Source organism: Stomoxys calcitrans, chromosome 1 (genome assembly GCF_963082655.1).
Source record: "Stomoxys calcitrans chromosome 1, idStoCalc2.1, whole genome shotgun sequence".
In the NCBI taxonomy this organism is placed as follows: domain Eukaryota; kingdom Metazoa; phylum Arthropoda; class Insecta; order Diptera; family Muscidae; genus Stomoxys; species Stomoxys calcitrans.
In genome coordinates, this window is record NC_081552.1 from 38,840,857 (window position 1) to 38,860,486 (window position 19,630).

The 19,630-nt window shown below is 40.7% G+C and overlaps 1 protein-coding gene across 1 annotated transcript in view; it reads left to right on the forward strand.

Moving 5' to 3' along the window:
• LOC131998550 (uncharacterized) overlaps positions 1-19,630 on the forward strand; it is a 70,785-nt gene that overhangs the window by 19,307 nt on the left and 31,848 nt on the right. Inside the window, exons 2-3 of the mRNA XM_059370993.1 lie at positions 19,050-19,209; positions 19,281-19,443. Of these exons, the coding sequence (XP_059226976.1) occupies positions 19,050-19,209; positions 19,281-19,443 (323 nt within the window). The remainder of the gene's footprint in view (positions 1-19,049; positions 19,210-19,280; positions 19,444-19,630) is intronic.

The window sequence follows — 19,630 nt, forward strand, 5'->3', positions numbered from 1 at the left end:
ATACCCACCACCTCGGGTATATATGTAAACCACCTTTCATCAAAATTCGGCGAAAATTTCATACCTTATACTCATATACCTCATACCGATCTGAACTATATACGACACGGATGTGTCAAATTTCAGTGAAATCGGATTATAAATGCGCCTTTTATGGGCCAAAACATTAAATCGAGATATCGGTCTACATGGCAGCTTTATCCAAATCTGGACCGATTTGGGCCAAGTTGCATAAACATGTCGAAAAGCCTAACACAAAGCACTGTTCCAAATTTCGGCGAAATCGGACAATAAATGCCTCTTTTATTGGCCCTAAACCTTAAATCGAGAGATCGGTCTATATGGCAGCTATATGCAAATCTGGACCGATCTGGGACGGACGTCGAAGAGCCTAACCAAACTCACTGTGTCAAATTTCAGCGACATCGGACAATAAATGCGTCTTTTATGGCCCCAAACTCTAAAACCTAGATATCGGTCTATATGGCAACTATATCCAAATCTGGACTGATCTGTGCGATATTGCAGAAGTATGTCAAGGGGCTTAACTTAACTCACTGTTCCAAATTTCGGCGACATCGGACAATAAATGAGCATTTTATGGGCCCAGAACCATAAATCAAGAAATCGGTCTATATGGCAGCTATATCTAAATCCGAACCGTTCTGGACCAAATTCAAGAAATATATCAAAGGGCCTAACACAACTTACTGTTCCAAATTTCAGCAAAATCTGATAATGAATGTGGCTTTTATGGGCCTTACACCATAAATCGGAGGATCGGTCTATATGGCAGCTATATCCAAATCTGAACCGATCTGGGCCAATTTAACGAAGGAAGTCGAAGGGCCTAAGACAACTCACTGTCCCAAATTTCAGCGAAATCGGATAATAAATGTGGCTTTTATGGGCCTTAGACCCTAACTCGGAGGATCGGTCTATATGGCAGCTATATCCAAATCTAGACCAATCTGAGTCAAATTGACGAAGCATGTCAAAGGGCCTAACACAACTCACTGCCCCAAATTTCAACAAAATCGGATAATAAATGTGGCTTTTATGGGCCTAAGACCCTAACTCGACGGATCGGTCTATATGGCAGCTATATCCAAATCTGGACCGATCTGGGCCATATTGACGAAGAATGTTGAAGGGCCTAACACAACTCACTGTCCCAAATTTCATCCAAATCGGATATAAAATGTGACTTATATGGCAGCTATATCCAAATTTGGACCGATCTGAACCAAATTGACGAAGGATGTCGAAGGGTCTAGTACAACTCACTGTCCCAAATTTCAGCAAAATCGGATAATAAATGTGGCTTTTATGGGCCTAAGACCCTAAATCGAAGGATCGGTCTATATGGGGGCTATATCAAGATATAGTCCGATATAGCCCATCTTCGAACTTAACCTGCTTATGGACAAAAAAAGAATCTGTGCAAAATTTCAGCTGAATATCTCAATTTTTAAAGACTGTAGCGTGATTTCAACAGACAGACGGACAGACGGACGGACATGGCTAGATCGTCTTAGATTTTTACGCTGATCAAGAATATATATACTTTATAGGGTCGGAAATGGATATTTCGATGTGTTGCAAACGGAATGACAAAATGAATATACCCCCATCCTGCCAAAACTCACTGTGCCAAATTTCATCGAAATCCAATGAAAAATGCTCCTCTTATGAGTTCAATACTCTATATCGGAAGATCGGTCCATACGGCAGCTATATCCAAATATGATCCGATGTGTACCACATTCGACAGGAATGTGGTACACATCGATTTAAATTTTCATCGAAATCAGGTAATAAAGGGATCTTTAATGGCCTTAATACCCTACATCGTGCTGCCGGACTATAGTGCAGTTATATCCAAATATCGTCCCATCAGGACCACACTTTACAGAAATGGGTAGGGATCTACCAGAACTCAATGTGTTAAATTTCATCGAAATCGGATTAAAAATGACCAATTTATTGCCTCAAGACTTTAAGTCTAGAGATCGGTCTATATATATATATATATCTATATAACTCTTGTCAAGTTTTTGTTTTAAAACATGTTAATGTCCCTCTTGATACAGTTACTTCTTGTGGTACGAACAATTGCTATTCTGGTAATTACAGTTGGTCATACACACCTTTTAGTTGCGAAGGTGATACACATAGCGGTTACATGCCATTGTTGTTATTGAAACGATTTTAATTGTTGTAATTGGCGATGGTGTGGCACGTTCATATAAAGGACTGCACATAAAACCATAACCATGAGACAACCAACCACACAACGACTTAACGGTAAGAAATATGCATACATACATACTCAAGTCTCTCCAACCTTTGCCTGCCTGTATTTCTGCAGCAGCTTCTCATGCTGCTGATGGCTATGATGATTTAATTTCTGGCATCGTTTTTCTCTGCTCTCTTCTGAACTACTCTGAGTTTATAATGACGATGGTGTTAGGGTTGTTTGTCAAAACAAAAATGTTTGCAAATTCTTCGGAGGTTTTACGTGTGTGCCCCTATTGTTATGACTCTTCTGCTTTTGTTGTCGCTGCCAGTACCTTTGAGTTGTTATGCGAGGTTCTTTTTACCGGTTCTGTGCGTCTCTCTCTCTCTCTCGCCCGCTCCTTAATAACAACAAAAAGTAAAAAGGCATTAGGTTCGGCCGGGCCGAACTTTGGATACCCACCAACTCGGGTACTTATGTAAAACACCTTTCGTCATAATCCCGTAAAAAAATGCATTATTTATGCACCCATAGCAGCTATATCGAATATATATATGGTCCGATTTGGACCAAATTCGACACGGACATTGAGTGGTCTAATAAATACAAGTCTTTTTGGTCTTTTTAGCAGCTTAACCCAAATATAGACTGATCTGAACTATATAGGGCACGGATGTCGAAAAGCCAAACATAAGTCACTTTATCAAATTTCAGAAAAATCGGATAATAAATACGCCTTTATGGGGTCAAGACCTTAAATCGAGAGATCGGTCTATATGGCAGCTATATCCAAATCTGGACCGATCTGTACCGGCTTCAAGAAGGATATCGAGGGACCTAACACAACTCACTATCCCAAATTTCAGCGAAATCGGACATAAAGTGCGTCATTTATGGTCCCAAGACCTTAATCCGAGAGATCGGACTATATGACAGCTATACCCAAATCTGGACCGGTCTGGCCCAAATAGAAAAAAGATGTAGAAGGGCATAACAGAACTCACGGTCCCAAATTTCAGCGAAATCGAAAAATAAATGCGCCTTTTATAGGCCCAAGACCTTAAATCGAGAGATCGGTCTATATGGCAGCTATATCCAAATCTAAACCTACCTGTAACAATTTAGAGAAGGAAACCGAATGACCTTACACAACTCACTGTTTCAAATTTTATCAAAATCGTATAATTAATGTCGCTTTTTTGGGCCTAAGAGTTTATATCGGCAGATGGGTCTATATGGGGGTCATATCAAGATATAGTCCAATATAGCCCATCTTCAAACTTAACCTGCAAACAAACAGACAAAGAAAGAACCTATGCAAAGTTTCAGTTCATTTTTAAAGAATGAAGCGTGATTTCAACAGACAGACGGACATGGCTAGATTGTCTTAGATTTTTACGATGATCAATAATGTATATATTTTATAGGGTCGGAAATGGATATTTCGATATGTTACAAACGGAATGACAAAATAAATATGCTCGCATCCTTTTGTGGTGGGTATAAAAATATATAAAGGTGTAAATACAACTTGAGTGTTGTGTGAACATAAAAACCGCGCTCTGAAATTCCCATGAATCATTAATGTTTATGTTGACAATGGTTGTGAATGAGCGTGAGTAAAAGAGTGTGTTTGTGTGTTAATTTATTTCCTTCTTTGGTTCTTTTTATACCAACCAGCATTGGATGGGGGTATACTAGTCATTCCGTTTGTAACACCTCGAAATATATGGCTAAGACCCCATAAAGTATATATATATATATATATATATATATATATATATTAATGATCGTCTCGACTTTCTGAGTTGATCTAGACCTGTTCGTCCGTCTGTTGAAATCACAATAGCGGTGGAACGCGTTAAGCCTGCCGCTTTTTGCATTTGTGTCAAATTTCAGTGAAATCGAATTATAAATGCGCCTTTTATGGGGCCAAGACTTTAAATCTAGATATCGGCCTACATGGCAGCTATATCCAATTCTGGACCGATCTGGGCCAAATGCAAGAAGAATGTCTAAGAGCCTAACTAAACTCACTGTCCCAAATTTCGGCGACATTGGACAATAAATGCGCCTTTTGTGGGCCCAAAACCATAAATCGAGAAATCGGTCTATATGAAGAAGAATATCGAAGGGCCTTACGCAACTCACTGTCCCGAATTTCAGCAAAATCGGACAATAAATGTGGCTTTTATGGGCCTAAGACCCTAAATCGGAGGATCGGTCTATTTGACAGCTATATCCAAATCTGGACCGATTTGAGCCAAATCAGAGAAGGATGTCGAAGGAACTACAACAACTCACTGTCCTAAATTTTGGCAAAATCGGATAATTAATGTGGCTTTTATGGGCCTAAGACCCTACGGAGGATCGGTCTATATGACAACTATAACCAAATCTGAACCGATCTAGTCCAAATTAATGAAGGATGTCGAAGGACCTAACATAACTCTCTATCCCAAATTTCGTCAAAATGGGATAATAAAAGTGGCTTTTATGGACCTAAGACCCTAAATCGGCGGATCGGTCTATATGGGGGCTATATCAAAATATAGTCCGATATAGCCCATCTTCGAACTTATGCTTATGGACAAAAAAATAATCTGTGCAAAGTTTCAGCTTAATATCTCTATTTTAAAAACTGTGGCGTGATTTCAACAGACAGACGGACGGACATGTCTAGATCGTCTCAGATTTTTACGCTGATCAAGAGTACATATACTTTATAGAGTCGGAAATGTATATTTCGATGTGTTGCAAACGGAATGACAAAATGAATATACCCCCATCCTTCGGTGGTAGGTATAAAAATGTCTTTCAAGTTTTATCTTTACATAGAAAAACTTTCATTTTGTATTTTAATTTGTTGTAGGATGGGGGTATACTAATTTCGTCATTCTGTTTGTAACTCCTCCAAATATTCGTCTCAGACCCCATAAAGTATATATATTCTTGATCGTCATGACATTTTATGTCGATCTAACCATGTCCGTCCGTCCGTCTGTCTGTCGAAAGCACGCAAACTTTCGAAGGAGTAATGCTAGCCGCTTGAAATTTTGCACAAATACTTCTTATAGGTGAAGGTCGGTTGGGATTGTTAATGGACCATATTGTTCCATGTTTTGATATTGCTGCCGATATATATTGCTACCGATCTTGGATCTTGACCGATCTTGGATCTTTGATATTGCTACCGATCTTGGATCTTGACTTCTTGAGCCGCTAATGGGCGCAATTTTTATCCGATTTGGCTGAAATTTTTTTCATGATTTTCAACAACTGTGCTTAGTATGGTTGAAAACGGTCCACAACCTTGTATGCAAATTTTGCCCATGAACATTCCACTATGGAACAGGGGCAAACTTCTCACATATCAATGAGTGCAGTCCAATTCAAGATTAAGCTCAATGATAAGGGGCCTCCCTTTTATAGCCGTGTCCGAACGGCGTGCCGCAGTGCGACACCTCTTTGGAGAGAAGTTTTACATGGCGTAGTACTTCACAAATGTTGCCAGCATTAGGAGGGAAAACCACCGCTGACATTTTTTTTCTGATGGTATCGTTAGGATTTGAACCCAGGCGTTCAGCATCATAGGCGGACATGCTAAACCTCTACGCTACGGTGGCCTCCAACCAACCATAGCATGATATAGCTGTCATATAAACCGATCCGGGGTCTTGACTTCTTGGGCCTGTAGAGGGCGCAATTCCTATCCGAATTGGCTGAAATTTTGCAAGAAATGTTTCGTCATGACTTCCTACAACAACAATGGATCGATTTGAACCATACTTTGCACAGTTGTTGAAAGTAATGACGAAACACGTCGTGCAAAATTTCAGCGGAATCGGATAGGATTTGCGCCCTCTAAAGGCTCAAGAAGTAAAGACCCCAGATCGGTTTATATGACAGCTATATCAGGTTATGCATCGATTTCACCCGTACTTGGCACAATTGTTGGAAATCATAACAAAACACACCTCATGCAAAATTTCAGTCAAATCGGATAAGAATTGCGTCCTCTAGTGGCTCAAGAAGTCAAGATTCTAGATAGGTTTATAAGGCAGCTATATGCAAATCTTGATCGATCTGGACCAAATTGCAGACTTCGGCAACATCGGACAATAAATGCGCCTTTATGGGCCCAAAATATTAAATCGAGAGATCGGTCTATATGACAGCTATATCCAACTTTGGACCGATTTGGGCCAAATTGACGAAGAATGTCGAAGGGCCTAACACAACTCACTGTCCCAAATTTCAGCAAAATGGGATAATAAATGCTACGTCCTCGGATTCCATATAAACCGATCTCCGGATTTGATTTCTTGAGCCCCTGGAAACCGCAATTTTTACCTGATTTGGCTAAAAATTTGCACATAGTGTTCTGTTATAACATCCAACAACTGTGTGAAGTACTCGGTCTATAACCTGATATAGCTCCCATATAAACAGATCTCCCGATTTGACTTCTTGAGCCCTTGGGAGCCTCAATTTTTGTCCGATTTGGTTAAATTTGCACAGAGTGTTCTGTTGTGACTTCCAACAACTGTGCCAAGTACGGTTCCAATCAGACTATAACCTGATATAGCTCCCATATAAACCGGTCTCTGGATTATCCTCGTAAATAAAGCTAAGCGCTTGAAATTCTGCACGAATACTTGCTATTAGTGTAGACCCATTGGGATTGTAAATGGGCCATATTGGTACATATTTAGATATAGCCCCCATATAAACCGAGCTCTCAGATATTACTTCTTGAGCCTCTGCAGGGCGCAATTCTTATCCGATTTTGCTGATGACTTCTCCAATGACCTCCAACTTGCGTGCTATGTATGGTTCAAAACCTGATAAAGCTCCCATATAAACCGGCTTCCAAATGTATTTCTTGAGCCTCTAGAGAGCCCGATTCTCACGTGATTAGCTCAAAATTTTGTACTATGGCGTCATCTATAATATTCAATGGATGTACCAAGTATGGCTCGAATGGGTCTTAAACCTGATATAGTTCCCATATAAACCGATCCCCACATTTTATTTCTTGAGCCTCTAGAGGGATCAATTCTTGTCAGATTTTGTTGAAATTTCGCACAAGGAATCTTCCAATTACCTTCAACGTGCCATGTATGGTTTAAATCAGCCCAAAACCTTTTCTAGCTCCAATATAAACCGACCTCCCGATTTTACTTGAGCCTTTAGAAAGTGTAATTCTTATCCTGTTTTGCTGTATCTATGACCTCTAACAAACGTGCCAAATATGGTCTGGACCGGTCTATAGCTCACATATAAACCGATCTCTCGATTTTACTCTTTAAGCCTCTAGAGTGCGTAATTCTTTTTCGATTTTGCTAAAATTTGGCACAGTCATTATATGACCTCTAATAAACATGCCATATATAGTCTGAATCGTCCATAACCTGATACAGCTCCCATGCAAACCGATCTCCCTATATTACTTCTTAAGTCCCTCTAGGGCGCAATTCTTATCCGATTTGGTTGACATATTTTTGAACAATGGAATCTACTTTTGTCCTAAACATCCAAGCCAAATATGGCCCGAATCGGTTTATAACCTAACATAGCTCCAATAGCAAAGCAATTCTTATCCATTATCCTTTGTTTGCCTATAAAGCGATACCGGGGAAAGAACTTAACAAATGCTGGTGGTGGGTATATAAGATTCGGCCCTGCCGAACTTCACACGCTTTTACTTGTTTATTAATAGGAATTAATTGCATGCACACTTATGTATGAGCATAACACTTACAGACAAACATTTAACAACTCTGTGTATTGAAATGATTACAAGCTGTGAAAGATCAGATAAAATTTTATATTTGTTGTTGCAGTTTATTTCATAATTACCATTACAGCGGCAGAATCATTATACCCTACACCATAAGATGGGGGGTATACTAATTTCGTCATTCTGTTTGTAACTACTCGAAATATTCGTCTGAGACCCCATAAAGTATATATATTCTTGATCGTCGTGAAATTTTATGTCGATCTAGCCATGTCCGTCCGTCCGTCCGTCCGTCTGTCTGTCGAAGGCACGCTAACTTCCGAAGGAGTATAGCTAGCCGCTTGAAATTTTGCACAAATACTTCTTATTAGTGTAGGTCGGTTGGTATTGTAAATGGGCAATATCGGTCCATGTTTTGATATAGCTGCCATATAAACCGATCCTGGGTCTTGACTTCTTGAGCCTCTAGAGTGCGCAATTCTTATCCGATTGGGATGAAATTTTGCACGACGTGTTTTGTTTTGATATCCAACAACTGTGCCAAGTATGTTTCAAATCGGTCTATAACCTTATATAGCTGCCATATAAACCGATCTTGGGTCTTGACTTCTTGAGCCTCTAGAGGGCGCAATTCTTATCCAATTTGAATGAATTTTGGCACGTAGTATTTTGTTATGATATCCAACAACTGTGATAAGTATGGTTCAAATCGGTTCATAACCTGATATAGCTGTCATATAAACAGATCTGGGGACTTGACTTCTTGAGCTTCTAGAGGGCTCAATTTCTATCCGATTTGGCTGAAATTTTGCAAGACGTTTTTTATTGTTACTTTCAACAACTATGACAAACAAAGTACAAGTCGGTTCATAACCTGATATAGCTGCCATATAAACCGATCTGGGATCTTGACTTCTTGAGCCTCTAGAGGTCGCAATTATTAACCGATTTGCCTGAAATTTTGTACGACGGATTCTCTCATGACCATTAACATACGTGTTTATTATGGTCTTAATCGGTCTATAGGCCGATGCAGCTCCCATATGAATCGATCTCTCTATTTGACTTCTTGAGCCCACAAAGGGCGCAATTCTTATTCGAATTGGCTGACATTTTACACAGGTCTCCAACATATAATTTAATTGTGGTCCAAACCGGACCATATCTTGATATCGCTTTAATAGCAGAGCAAATCTTTTCTTATATCCTTTTTTTGCCTAAGAAGACATGCCGGGAAAAGAACTCGACAAATGCGATCCATGGTGGAGGGTATATAAGATTCGGCCCGGCCAAACTTAGCACGCTTTTACTTGTTTTTGTTATTATTGTAATAATAGCAGTGTTTGCGCAGACAGCAGACGAGGAGAGTGTTGTAGCCGGAATTTTATTGACCGAATCATTTAATGTGTCCTTAAAACCAATATATCTTTGCTACATACATGTTATTTCCTGGAAGTAATGAAGGATTTTATGGCATAACAGATTTAAAGTTTAAGCTACAAGTTGGAATGGTCATACGAGCTATTTTCTTTGGTCAGTAACGTTTATATAAATCTAGTTGAACCGGGCCCGCTTCGCTGCGCCTTCTTTTACTTTATATGGAACAAAATTATCCTTTGAATATGTATTTTCGACAATTAAAGAGCTTTTAGTGATACACCATGCTACGAAAATAGTATTGGGTTGCCCAAAAAGTAATTGCGGATTTTTCATATAGTCGGCGTTGACAAATTTTTTCAACGGCTTGTGATTCTGTAATTGTATTCTTTCTTCTGTCAGTAATCAGCTGTTACTTTTAGCTTGCTTTAGAAAAAAAAGTGTAAAAAAAGTATATTTGATTAAAGTTCATTCTAAGTTTTATGAAAAATGCATTTACTTTCTTTTAAAAAATCCGCAATTACTTTTTGGGCAACCCAATATATATATATTGCGTGATTAACAGTATAAGAATGCCTTAATCTGAATGCTTTATGATATTTATTAGTCTATAAATTCGCTCGGAGGGTTTAGAGTCATTAACGTTTGGGTATTTGATTTAATCTTTTCTTAAAAGTCTTTATTTCAGCCCGATATTGTAACGATGTCCGATTTAGAGGTGTTTTCGGGGGTGAGTTGGTCCTCTAGACACTTGACCCTGAAAAAAATATCAGCATCGTGCTCAAAAACCATTTATTTAAACCCCATATTGTCATTGGTTTAGGGGGGAGTTTATGGGATGAGGCGTCCTCAAACACTTAGTTCCAAAATTTGCACTCTTTGGGGGGTTTTTAGAAAAGGGGCAGTGCCCCAAATACATGGTTCCGTATTTGGATATCAGATTCGTTTTCTACTCCCAAACACCTTTATTCGAGCCCCATATTGCGATGGTCAGCAAATAATTGCTGTTTGTGGGGTGTTTTGGGGAAGGGGTAGACCCCCAGAAAATTGGTCCCAAAAGTGGGTATCAATCTCGTACTCTTCTCCCCAATACATTTCATTTGAGCCCCACAATAGGTTCGGTTTAGGGGTGTTTTGGGGAGTGGGGTGGTCCCCAAACACTTACCCTTGAAAATATATCAGCATCGTTCTCTGCTCTCAAATATTATTTATTTGAACTCAAATTCGATTTCTTATCTCAAATACCTTTCATTGAACCCCTTATTGCAAAAGTCAGCAAATACTCTCAATATCGAGATCCACTCCCTTTAATACCAAAATTGTCATGGTGAGCAAATACATCGCATTTGGGGGTTATTATGGGGGTAGGACGTCCCCTAGGCAGTTCGTCCCGAATGTTGGGCGGCCCCTAAACACATGGTCCCACATTTGGATATCAGATTCGTATTCTACCCTTAAATAACTTTCATGTCAGCCCCACATTGCCATAATCAGTAAAAAAGTCCAGTTTGAGGGGTGTTTTGGGCAAGGGATCGACCCTCAGAAATTTGGTCACACATTTGCATATCACATTCGTATTCAACACTCAAATACCTTTCATTTGAGTCCCATACTGCCATGGTCGTTAAATATGTCCGATTTAGGGTGTTTTGGGGGTTGGGGTGGTCCTCATATATCAAAAAATGTAGTACCTTATTTTCAACATGGGTCATTATGCACCATCTGTGAAAATTTCATGGAAATTGGTTCAGCCGTTTTTGAGTCTATAAGGAACACACAACTTCCCGGATTTGACTTCTCGAGCCCCTAGAAGTCTAAATTTTCATCCGATCTGATTGAAATTTGTGTTATGACGTCCAGCATCTTTACGATCTGAATCGGTCTATAAACAGGAGAAGCCCCCATAAATTTCAATACCCGGTTTTGACTTCTTCAACCCTTTTCACATGATTTGAATGAAATTTGGCCCAAAACCTTATGTTATGACTTATAACAACACTGCCAAGTACTCATATACCTCATACCGATCTGAACTATATACGACACGATGTCGAAAAGCCGAACATAAGTCACTGTGTCAAATTTCAGTGAAATCGGATTATAAATGCGCCTTTTACGGGGTCAAGACTTTAAATCGAGATATCGGTCTACATGGCAGCTATATCCAAATCTGGACCGATTTGGGCCAAGTTGCACAAACATGTCGAAAAGCCTAACACAAAGCACTGTCACAAATTTCGGCGAAATCGGACAATAAATGCCTCTTTTATGGGCCCTAAACCTTAAATCGAGAGATCGGTCTATATGGTAGCTATATGCAAATCTGGACCGATCAGGGCAAAATTGAAGAAGGACGTCGAAGAGCCTAACCAAACTCACTGTGTTAAATTTCAGCGACATCGGACAATAAATGCGTCTTTTATGGCCCCAAAACCTAAAACCTAGATATCGGTCTATATGGCGGCTATATCCAAATCTGGACCGATCTGTGCGATAACTTAACTCACTGTTCCAAACTTAGGCGACATCAGACAATAAATGAGCATTTTATGGGCCCAAAACCATAAATCAAGAAATCGGTCTATATGGCAGCTATATCTGAATCTGAACCGATCTAAACCAAATTGAAGAAATATGTCAAAGGGCCTAGCACAATTCACTGTCCCGTATTTCATCAAAATCGGATAATAAATGTGGCTTTTGTGGGCCTAAGACCCTTAACCGGAGGATCGGTCTATATGGCAGCTATATTCAAATCTGAACCGAACTGGGCCAATTTAACGAAGGAAGTTGAAAGGCCTAAGATAACTCACTGTCCCAAATTTCAGCGAAATCGGATAATAAATGTGGTTTTTAAGGGCCTGAGACCCTAAATCTGAGGATCGGTCTATATGGCAACTATATCCAAATCTGGACCGATCTGAGCCAAATTGACGAAGGATGTCAAATGGCCTAACATAACTCACTACCCCAAATTTCAACAAAATCGGATAATAAATGATGCTTTTATGGGCCTAAGACCCTAAATCGGCGGGTCGGTCTATATGGGGGCTATATCAAGATATAATCCGATATAGCCCATCTTCGAACTTAAGCTGCTTATGGACAAAAAAAGAATCTTTGCAACTGTAGCGTGATTTCAACAGACAGACGGACAGACGGACGGGCATGTCTAGATCGTCTTAGATTTTTACGCTGATCAAGATTACATATATATACTTTATAGGGTCGGAAATGGATATTTCGATGTGTTGCAAACAGAATGACAAAATGAATATACCCCAATCCTTCGGTGGTGGGTATAATAAAAATCGAACCATAAATGCCATCGGAAACTTTAAAATACGAAGAAGATCTCGGTCCAAATTGCAAAAACAAAATTAAATAAAAGTCGAATATCCCCGATACAAGACGAGATATTGTATACCTCAAGCAGGCTTTCTGAAGGGATTTTTGATCCTGCAATTTTGGAAATCGGACCACAAACGAAGATATGGCAAAATTTAACAAAAAATTTTCTTTTAAAAAAAATTACAAAATTTACTTAAAATACTTTGACACATTTCTCTATAGGAATATATATTTTACAAATATTTTATGAAGCTAGGTTAGGTTAGGTTAAAGTGGCAATCTGCCATCAGACTCACTTAGACGTTTTTGTCCATTGTGATGCCACAGGAACGGAAGAAGGAAGATGCCTTCTAGTTCCTACCGTTGAACCATTTAGATCGCTTTAAAAAGCCGAACAACTTGCGAATGTTCACATCCGCTAAATCGGCCAGGTTCTCAAAGAAATTAGAACCTAAGGTGGAACTGCTTCTGAGTACCAGTGCGGTGTTCTTCTCTTCTTCTTCGTCAGCATGTTTTCCGATTAGACAGTGACCAGTCATGACGGACACAATAACTGCCATCAGACGTCTGTTCTAGGCAGTGACAGCAAAGCGGTAGACCTCTTCAAATCTAGATAAGGCCTCATAGTTTTGGAATGCTCACAGCTTCCTCTTTGTGACCATCTATCATTCGTTGTCCTTCGGGCCTGGTCCTGAAAACTTAGCTTACATGTCGCTAGAGGCATACCCACAGATTCCAGTATCCCTGGAATGTGTAGGGTAGTTCCTAGTCTCGCAAGCTCGTCCGCTTTACAATTCCCTGGGATATCTCTGTGGCCCAGTTCCCAGAACAGGTGATTTTTTAACTGTTCAGCCATCTCGTTGAGAGATCTGCGACATCCGAGGGCGGTTTTTGTATTCAGAAATATGTTCTCCAGGGATTTAGTGGCTGCCTGGCTGTCTGAGAAGGTATTTATGCCAATCGTCGTTATGACATTATATCTTAGCCATTCCACCACTTCCTTAATTGCAAGGATTTCCGCTTGATACAGACCACTGCAGTGGTCGGGTAACCTTTTCGATATGACCAGTTCTAGATCTTTAGAGTACACACCAAAGCCCACCTGGTCGTCTAGTTTGGAACTATCCGTATAGAAGTCCATGTAACTACCATTACCAGGGATATCGTAGTTCCAATCGTTTCTATCAGGAATAGTGGTACAGTACTTTTTATCAAAAAGCGGCTCAGGTAGGGTGTTATCCACACCGCCTGCAGCATCGGATATTGTATCAAGAATAACACAGTGTCAGTAGCCCCCACATGACCAATGAGAAAGCTCCCTAAACCTCACGGCAGTGATCGCTGCAATTTGTCTAGCCACAATGTCCAGAGGCATAAGATGTAGCATTAAACTCAGTGCATCAGATGATGTCGTCCTCAGTGCGGCTGTGATGCACAAACAAGCCATCCTTTGGATCCGGTTAAGTACTGAGCAGTAGGATGACTTTTGAAGCGCCGTCCACCAGACCACAACACCATATAGCATTATAGGTCTGCCAACTGCAGTATATACCCATGCATGACACGCGGTCTAAACCCCCAACTTTTGCCAATGGTTCTCTTGCAGGTGTATAGGGCAAGACTTGCCTTTCTTGCCCTTTCCAAAATGTTGGATTTGAAGTTAAATTTCCTATCCAACAAAATACTTAGGTATTTTGCGCTTTCTGTAAATGGAACTTGTATCTCCTGCTGAAAAGAACTACTTTTATCTTGCATGGATTTATACCTAGACTATTTTCGGTAGCCCACTTTGCTCTTGCATGTGGAGCTTCCTGAAGTATATCTCTTAGAGTGCTGGGAAACTTCCCACAACAGCAACTGCTACGTCATCAGCATACGCGACCACTTTCACGCCTTGCCTCTTCCTAAGCCTGCCGTAATGCATCTTTTAGTAAGTAAGTTATTAATAAACTTTCTTACGGTAGAGTTGGTGCCAAAAAACTCCAAAGGTTTTTTTTTATTGTAAGTCGGTTTTACATTATTGAAAGCACCTTCAATGTCAAGAAATGCTTCCATTGTATATTCCTTGCCAGCGAGAGAACCCTCTAAGTAGCCGACTAGGTCGTGAAGGGCTATTTCAGTGGATTTGCCTTTATTATATGCATGCTGCTGCCGCGTTCTCCAGAAATTTTTGCCCTAAGATATGTTTCTATCAACCTTTCTAGAGGCTTCAGTGTAAAGGATGACAGACTAATCGGACGAAAATCTTTCGCCTTCGTGTGGTAGGGTTTTCCTGCTTTCGGAATGCAAATGAGTTTCGTGTCCCTCCATTCCACATGTATATATGACATGCTGATACAAGCAGAGTATATCTCCCTAAGCCAGGAACCAGTCTATCCGACACAGCTTGTAATTCAACCGGTGGTACATCATCAGGGCCTGGCGACATAAAGGAGTCAAAACTTCTTATCACCCAAAGGATTTTCGGCTCAGCCACAATTTCCCTAATAGGTTGGCTGGAGAATTTCTCGGAAAATGTGCATCAACGAGTAGTTCTAGTGTTACCCCACCGTAATAGGACTCGACGACAAAATCATCCTTATCCTAGAGGTCTCAGATGTATCCTCCACGGAGCTGCAGAATTCTGCCCAGGATTTGTTCTGAGCCTTTCTCAGCTCGCCTTTATATTTTCTTAGCTCAGCCTTACAGATGTCCCAATCATGTGGTGCTATTGTGGCTTTCGCTCTATTGAAGAGTTTTCTGCAGTCCTTCCTTAGACCAACCAGCTGTGAGGTCCACCATGGCGGTCTCTGTTTGCCCCTTGGTTTGACACTAGGACATGCTGACACAAACGAGTCATTCAGGGCCTTCGTGATCCGCTTGACCACTATGTCTATATCCACTTTTTCTTTTCTGGACTAGAAGGGATAGACGTGCAGAATTTGTGCCAAAATTTATCCCAATCCACCTTTCTTCTGTTTATCCGAGGAACCACTTCTGCAGTATTTTATCCAAAACTGAAACTAATAAAACGATGATCAGAGAAGTTGTGGTCATGCAACACATTCCAGTCGCATATTCTTCCGATACAAAGGTAATATTTAGTACCCTTTACTAGAAATCGCCAGCTTCCAACTTATAATGTATTCGATAAGCAGCTCACCCCTTTCGTTGACATCCGAACTTCCCCATATCGGGTGATGTGCATTAGCATCACTTCCTACACTGAGGCTCTTCTTCCCTACAGAAGCGACTTCAACCAGCGACTTGAGGTCGGAAGGCGAAATCTCTGAATCGTAGGGAGGCCAGCCACTACTGGCTGGCTATTACTAAATCTTCAGTGCTTAGCGACGGAAGAAGGAAAACATTTAGATTATTCTTTGCAACAATACAGGCTCTGTGTCTCCCATTCCCCGTACCCTTGAGTAGTTTAAATACCGGAATTTTTGGTCCACGAGCCATTCCTCCACACACCCATGCTTCTTGTATAAGAACCACGTCAAATTCCCTTGCCATCAGGAGGACCTTTAGTGCCGCCGAAGCAGCCTTACAATGGTGGAGATTTATCTGTTGAAACCCAATCACAGTCAGGATTCAGAACTTCCACCACTGTTGTATTAGCCTCGTCTTCTGATTCCAGCAGGAGTTCATCCTCGCAAGATTCCTTAGATCTTGTCATTATGAGCTTCCGTACGCATCCAGGGGCAGGTGAGAAAACAATGGAGCCACTCTTCGTCAGGACTCTGGACACTTGCGGTGTGAACGATTCTTCCTTAGATGCTGCTTTTTGTACTTTTTAAGTTCCGTAATACCCCGCTGGCGCACACCTTGAGCCCAGTCCAACTGAGTGACCCACCCACACAAGGCTTGTCGGGTCCAATTTCGATACCATCCCCACCTATCTCGATTGTGGCAGGGGATTTTCAGTCTCCTGCAATCCACCAGCCTTTAGCGATGTGGTCGATAGTTCCTCAGGCAAGAGTTCAGCAACAACTGCTGGGTCATCTCCTGATTCCCCAACCCCACCGCTTATATAGACCTTCAGTTTCAACTTGTTGAATCCGTAGTACACAACCCCTTCAGACTTGTTGAGGTCTGCGAGACAGCTGCAGTTTAGTACGAATATCTTCGGTCACCATCAGCCACATCCAATCTACCAATCTTCTAGTCGTTGGTTGAAAGATTGGGATTACATTCCCTTAGTCTTACAATTGTCGATTCAGGATCTGAGGGAAACCTTGGTATCCAAGCATGAGCCATTGGTCGAGAAAGGAATAATCTAGTGATGCACCTGGCCAGAACTCGCCAATCTTTTTTAGCGCACAACGATACGTTTCAATTGAGCGTTGATTCCCGAAGAAAATTAGTCTGTATCGGCTCCGATACCAGCCTGCATCGTCACAAACTGGAGGAGATTCAGGAAATTCCGCAAGGATATCGGAGTATACTGATGACAGCCCATTGATTATCCCACTCCAATTATTCCTAGGTATGCAGCCCTGTTCTTCTCCCTAGTCGACAACTGCCATCACCAAACTGTCCCTAGCGACATTAGCAAAGGTTCTTGAATCCATCTTACTATTGTTCGCCCTAATTCTTTTAGGCATGGGATGCCCTCCAGGTGATCGCAGCCTTTTGGCTGACTGCGGTGCAGTTTCCGAATATAGACGTGTAGTCTTTGTGGTAACCTGTGCAGGGAATCCCCGAGCCCAATTTAGGGAGTCTCTCTCCCTATTAGTGAGAGTCTTAGGATCATTCGCACCAAGCCTCTCAATAAACCTGAGCGCAATGTGTCTTTTATTATTCCAACATCTTAAAGAGCGTGTTGGTTTGTCGGGGAAGGCCGGTGGCCTAGGCAAATTATAGACATACGAAGAAAGAATAGGTTCAGTCTTGTCCTTAAGACTAGAATCAGGTGTCTTCGTCAAAAGCCCCTGCTGACCAATCGTCTGTAGGCTGTGGAGCCGGAAGCAGCCGCTCCACCAGTCGAGGTTTCAGTAGCAGACAACATGCTACGCCCTGATACCACCACCGCAGCTGTTGGGTCTTTGGAGTCCATTCTAAGCCTACTCCCTGGCTCTAGATCTGCCGCTCCACTGGAAACAGGCGCAGATCATCAACGTCCTAATGGATACTTCTATCGCAGTGACTTAAATGTTTCTTCCAAGAATAATGATCTATTACGAGTTACAGGAAAATTCTTGCGGAGCGAAACAACAAAACGACGGTTAAAACAAGAATTTTTGAAGCTACAATTTTAATTTTTATACCCTCCACCATAGGATGGGGAGTATACTAATTTCGTCATTCCGTTTGTAACACCTCGAAATATGCATATTAGACCTCATAAAGTATATATACTCTTGATCGTCATGACATTTTAAGTCGATCTAGCCATGTCCGTCCATCTGTCGAAAGCACGGTAACTTTCAAAGGAGTAAAGCTAGCCGCTTGAAATTTTTCACTAATACTTCTTATTAGTGTAGATCGGTTGGAATTGTAAATGGGCCAAATCGGTTCATGTTTTGATATAGCTGCCATATAAACCGATCTTAGGTCTTGACTTCTTGAGCATCTAGAGCGCACCATTCTTATCCGATTTGGCTGAGATTTTGCACGTGGTGTTTTGGTATCACTTCCAACAACTGTGCTAAGTACGGTTTAAATCGGTTTATAACTTGATATAGCTGCCATACAAACCGATCTTGGATCTTGATTTCTTGAGTCAATATAGGCCGCAATTCTCATCCGATTTGGCTGAATTTTGGCATGAAGTTGTTTGTTATGACTTCCAACAACTGTGCCAAATATGGATCAAATCGGTCTGTAACCTGATATAGCTGACATATAAACAGATCTTGGATCTTGACTTCTAGAACCATTAGAGGGCGCAATTCTTATCCGATTTGGCTGAAATTTAACTTGAAGATATATATGGTTAAATCGATACAAAACCTGATATACCTGTCATATAAACCTTTCTTGACTTTTAAAGCCTCAAAAGGGCGCAATTCTTATCCGATTTGGCTGCAATTTTGTACAACGGCCTTCAACATTTGTGTCCAATATGGTCTTAATCGATCTATAGCCTGATACAGATCCCATATTAAGCGATCTCCCGAATATGCTTCTTTTCCAATATTCTTTGTTTGCCTAAAGAGAGATACCGCGCAAAGAACTCGACAAATGCGATCCATGGTGGAGGGTATAAAAGATTCGGCCCGGCCGAACATAACACGCTCTTACTTGTTTTTATTTTAAAAAAATTTATTTGTAGTTTTTAGATTTTTGGTTACAAAAAAAATGTTTATTGTTATTTGTTTTTTGATTTTTTCATGACATTTGTTTCTTTTTTCTTAGTTGCAAAAGTTTCAAAACCAATAAGCGTGGAGAACTCTGTCGCATACCGGGGTGTACGGTATCACCAGCTGCAGCACCTGGTACACCCAGTTCTGTCCGTCTGCCACATGTACATCCCGAAGTTTTCAAACAATTCATTCTATACGTGTACACAGCAAAGGTAAATGCAAAATCAAACAATTAACTTGACTGTGATATTGGCCATCGTTTGTCTTCATTCGCTTGTTTCAGATATTATTACAGGATTCTCGGGTATTTGAAATGATGACATTGGCCCAGGACATGGGTTGCTGTGAATTGAGAGCGGCTTGTGAGGATCATGTCATTGCAACTCTGTCTGTTGACAATGCGTGTACATTTTTGACAGCAGTAATGGAGATACATGAGAAAGCGGGTAAGTCAGTTAATCCTAATATTAGATTGACGTTGTCGTTCCCTATTTTCAATATTTCATTAATTTTGGCATACGCGTCAACTATCTATTGGTATAATTTTTATACCCACCACCGAATGATGGGGGTATATTCATTTTGTCATTCCCTTTGCAACACATCGAAATATCCATTTCCGACCATACAAAG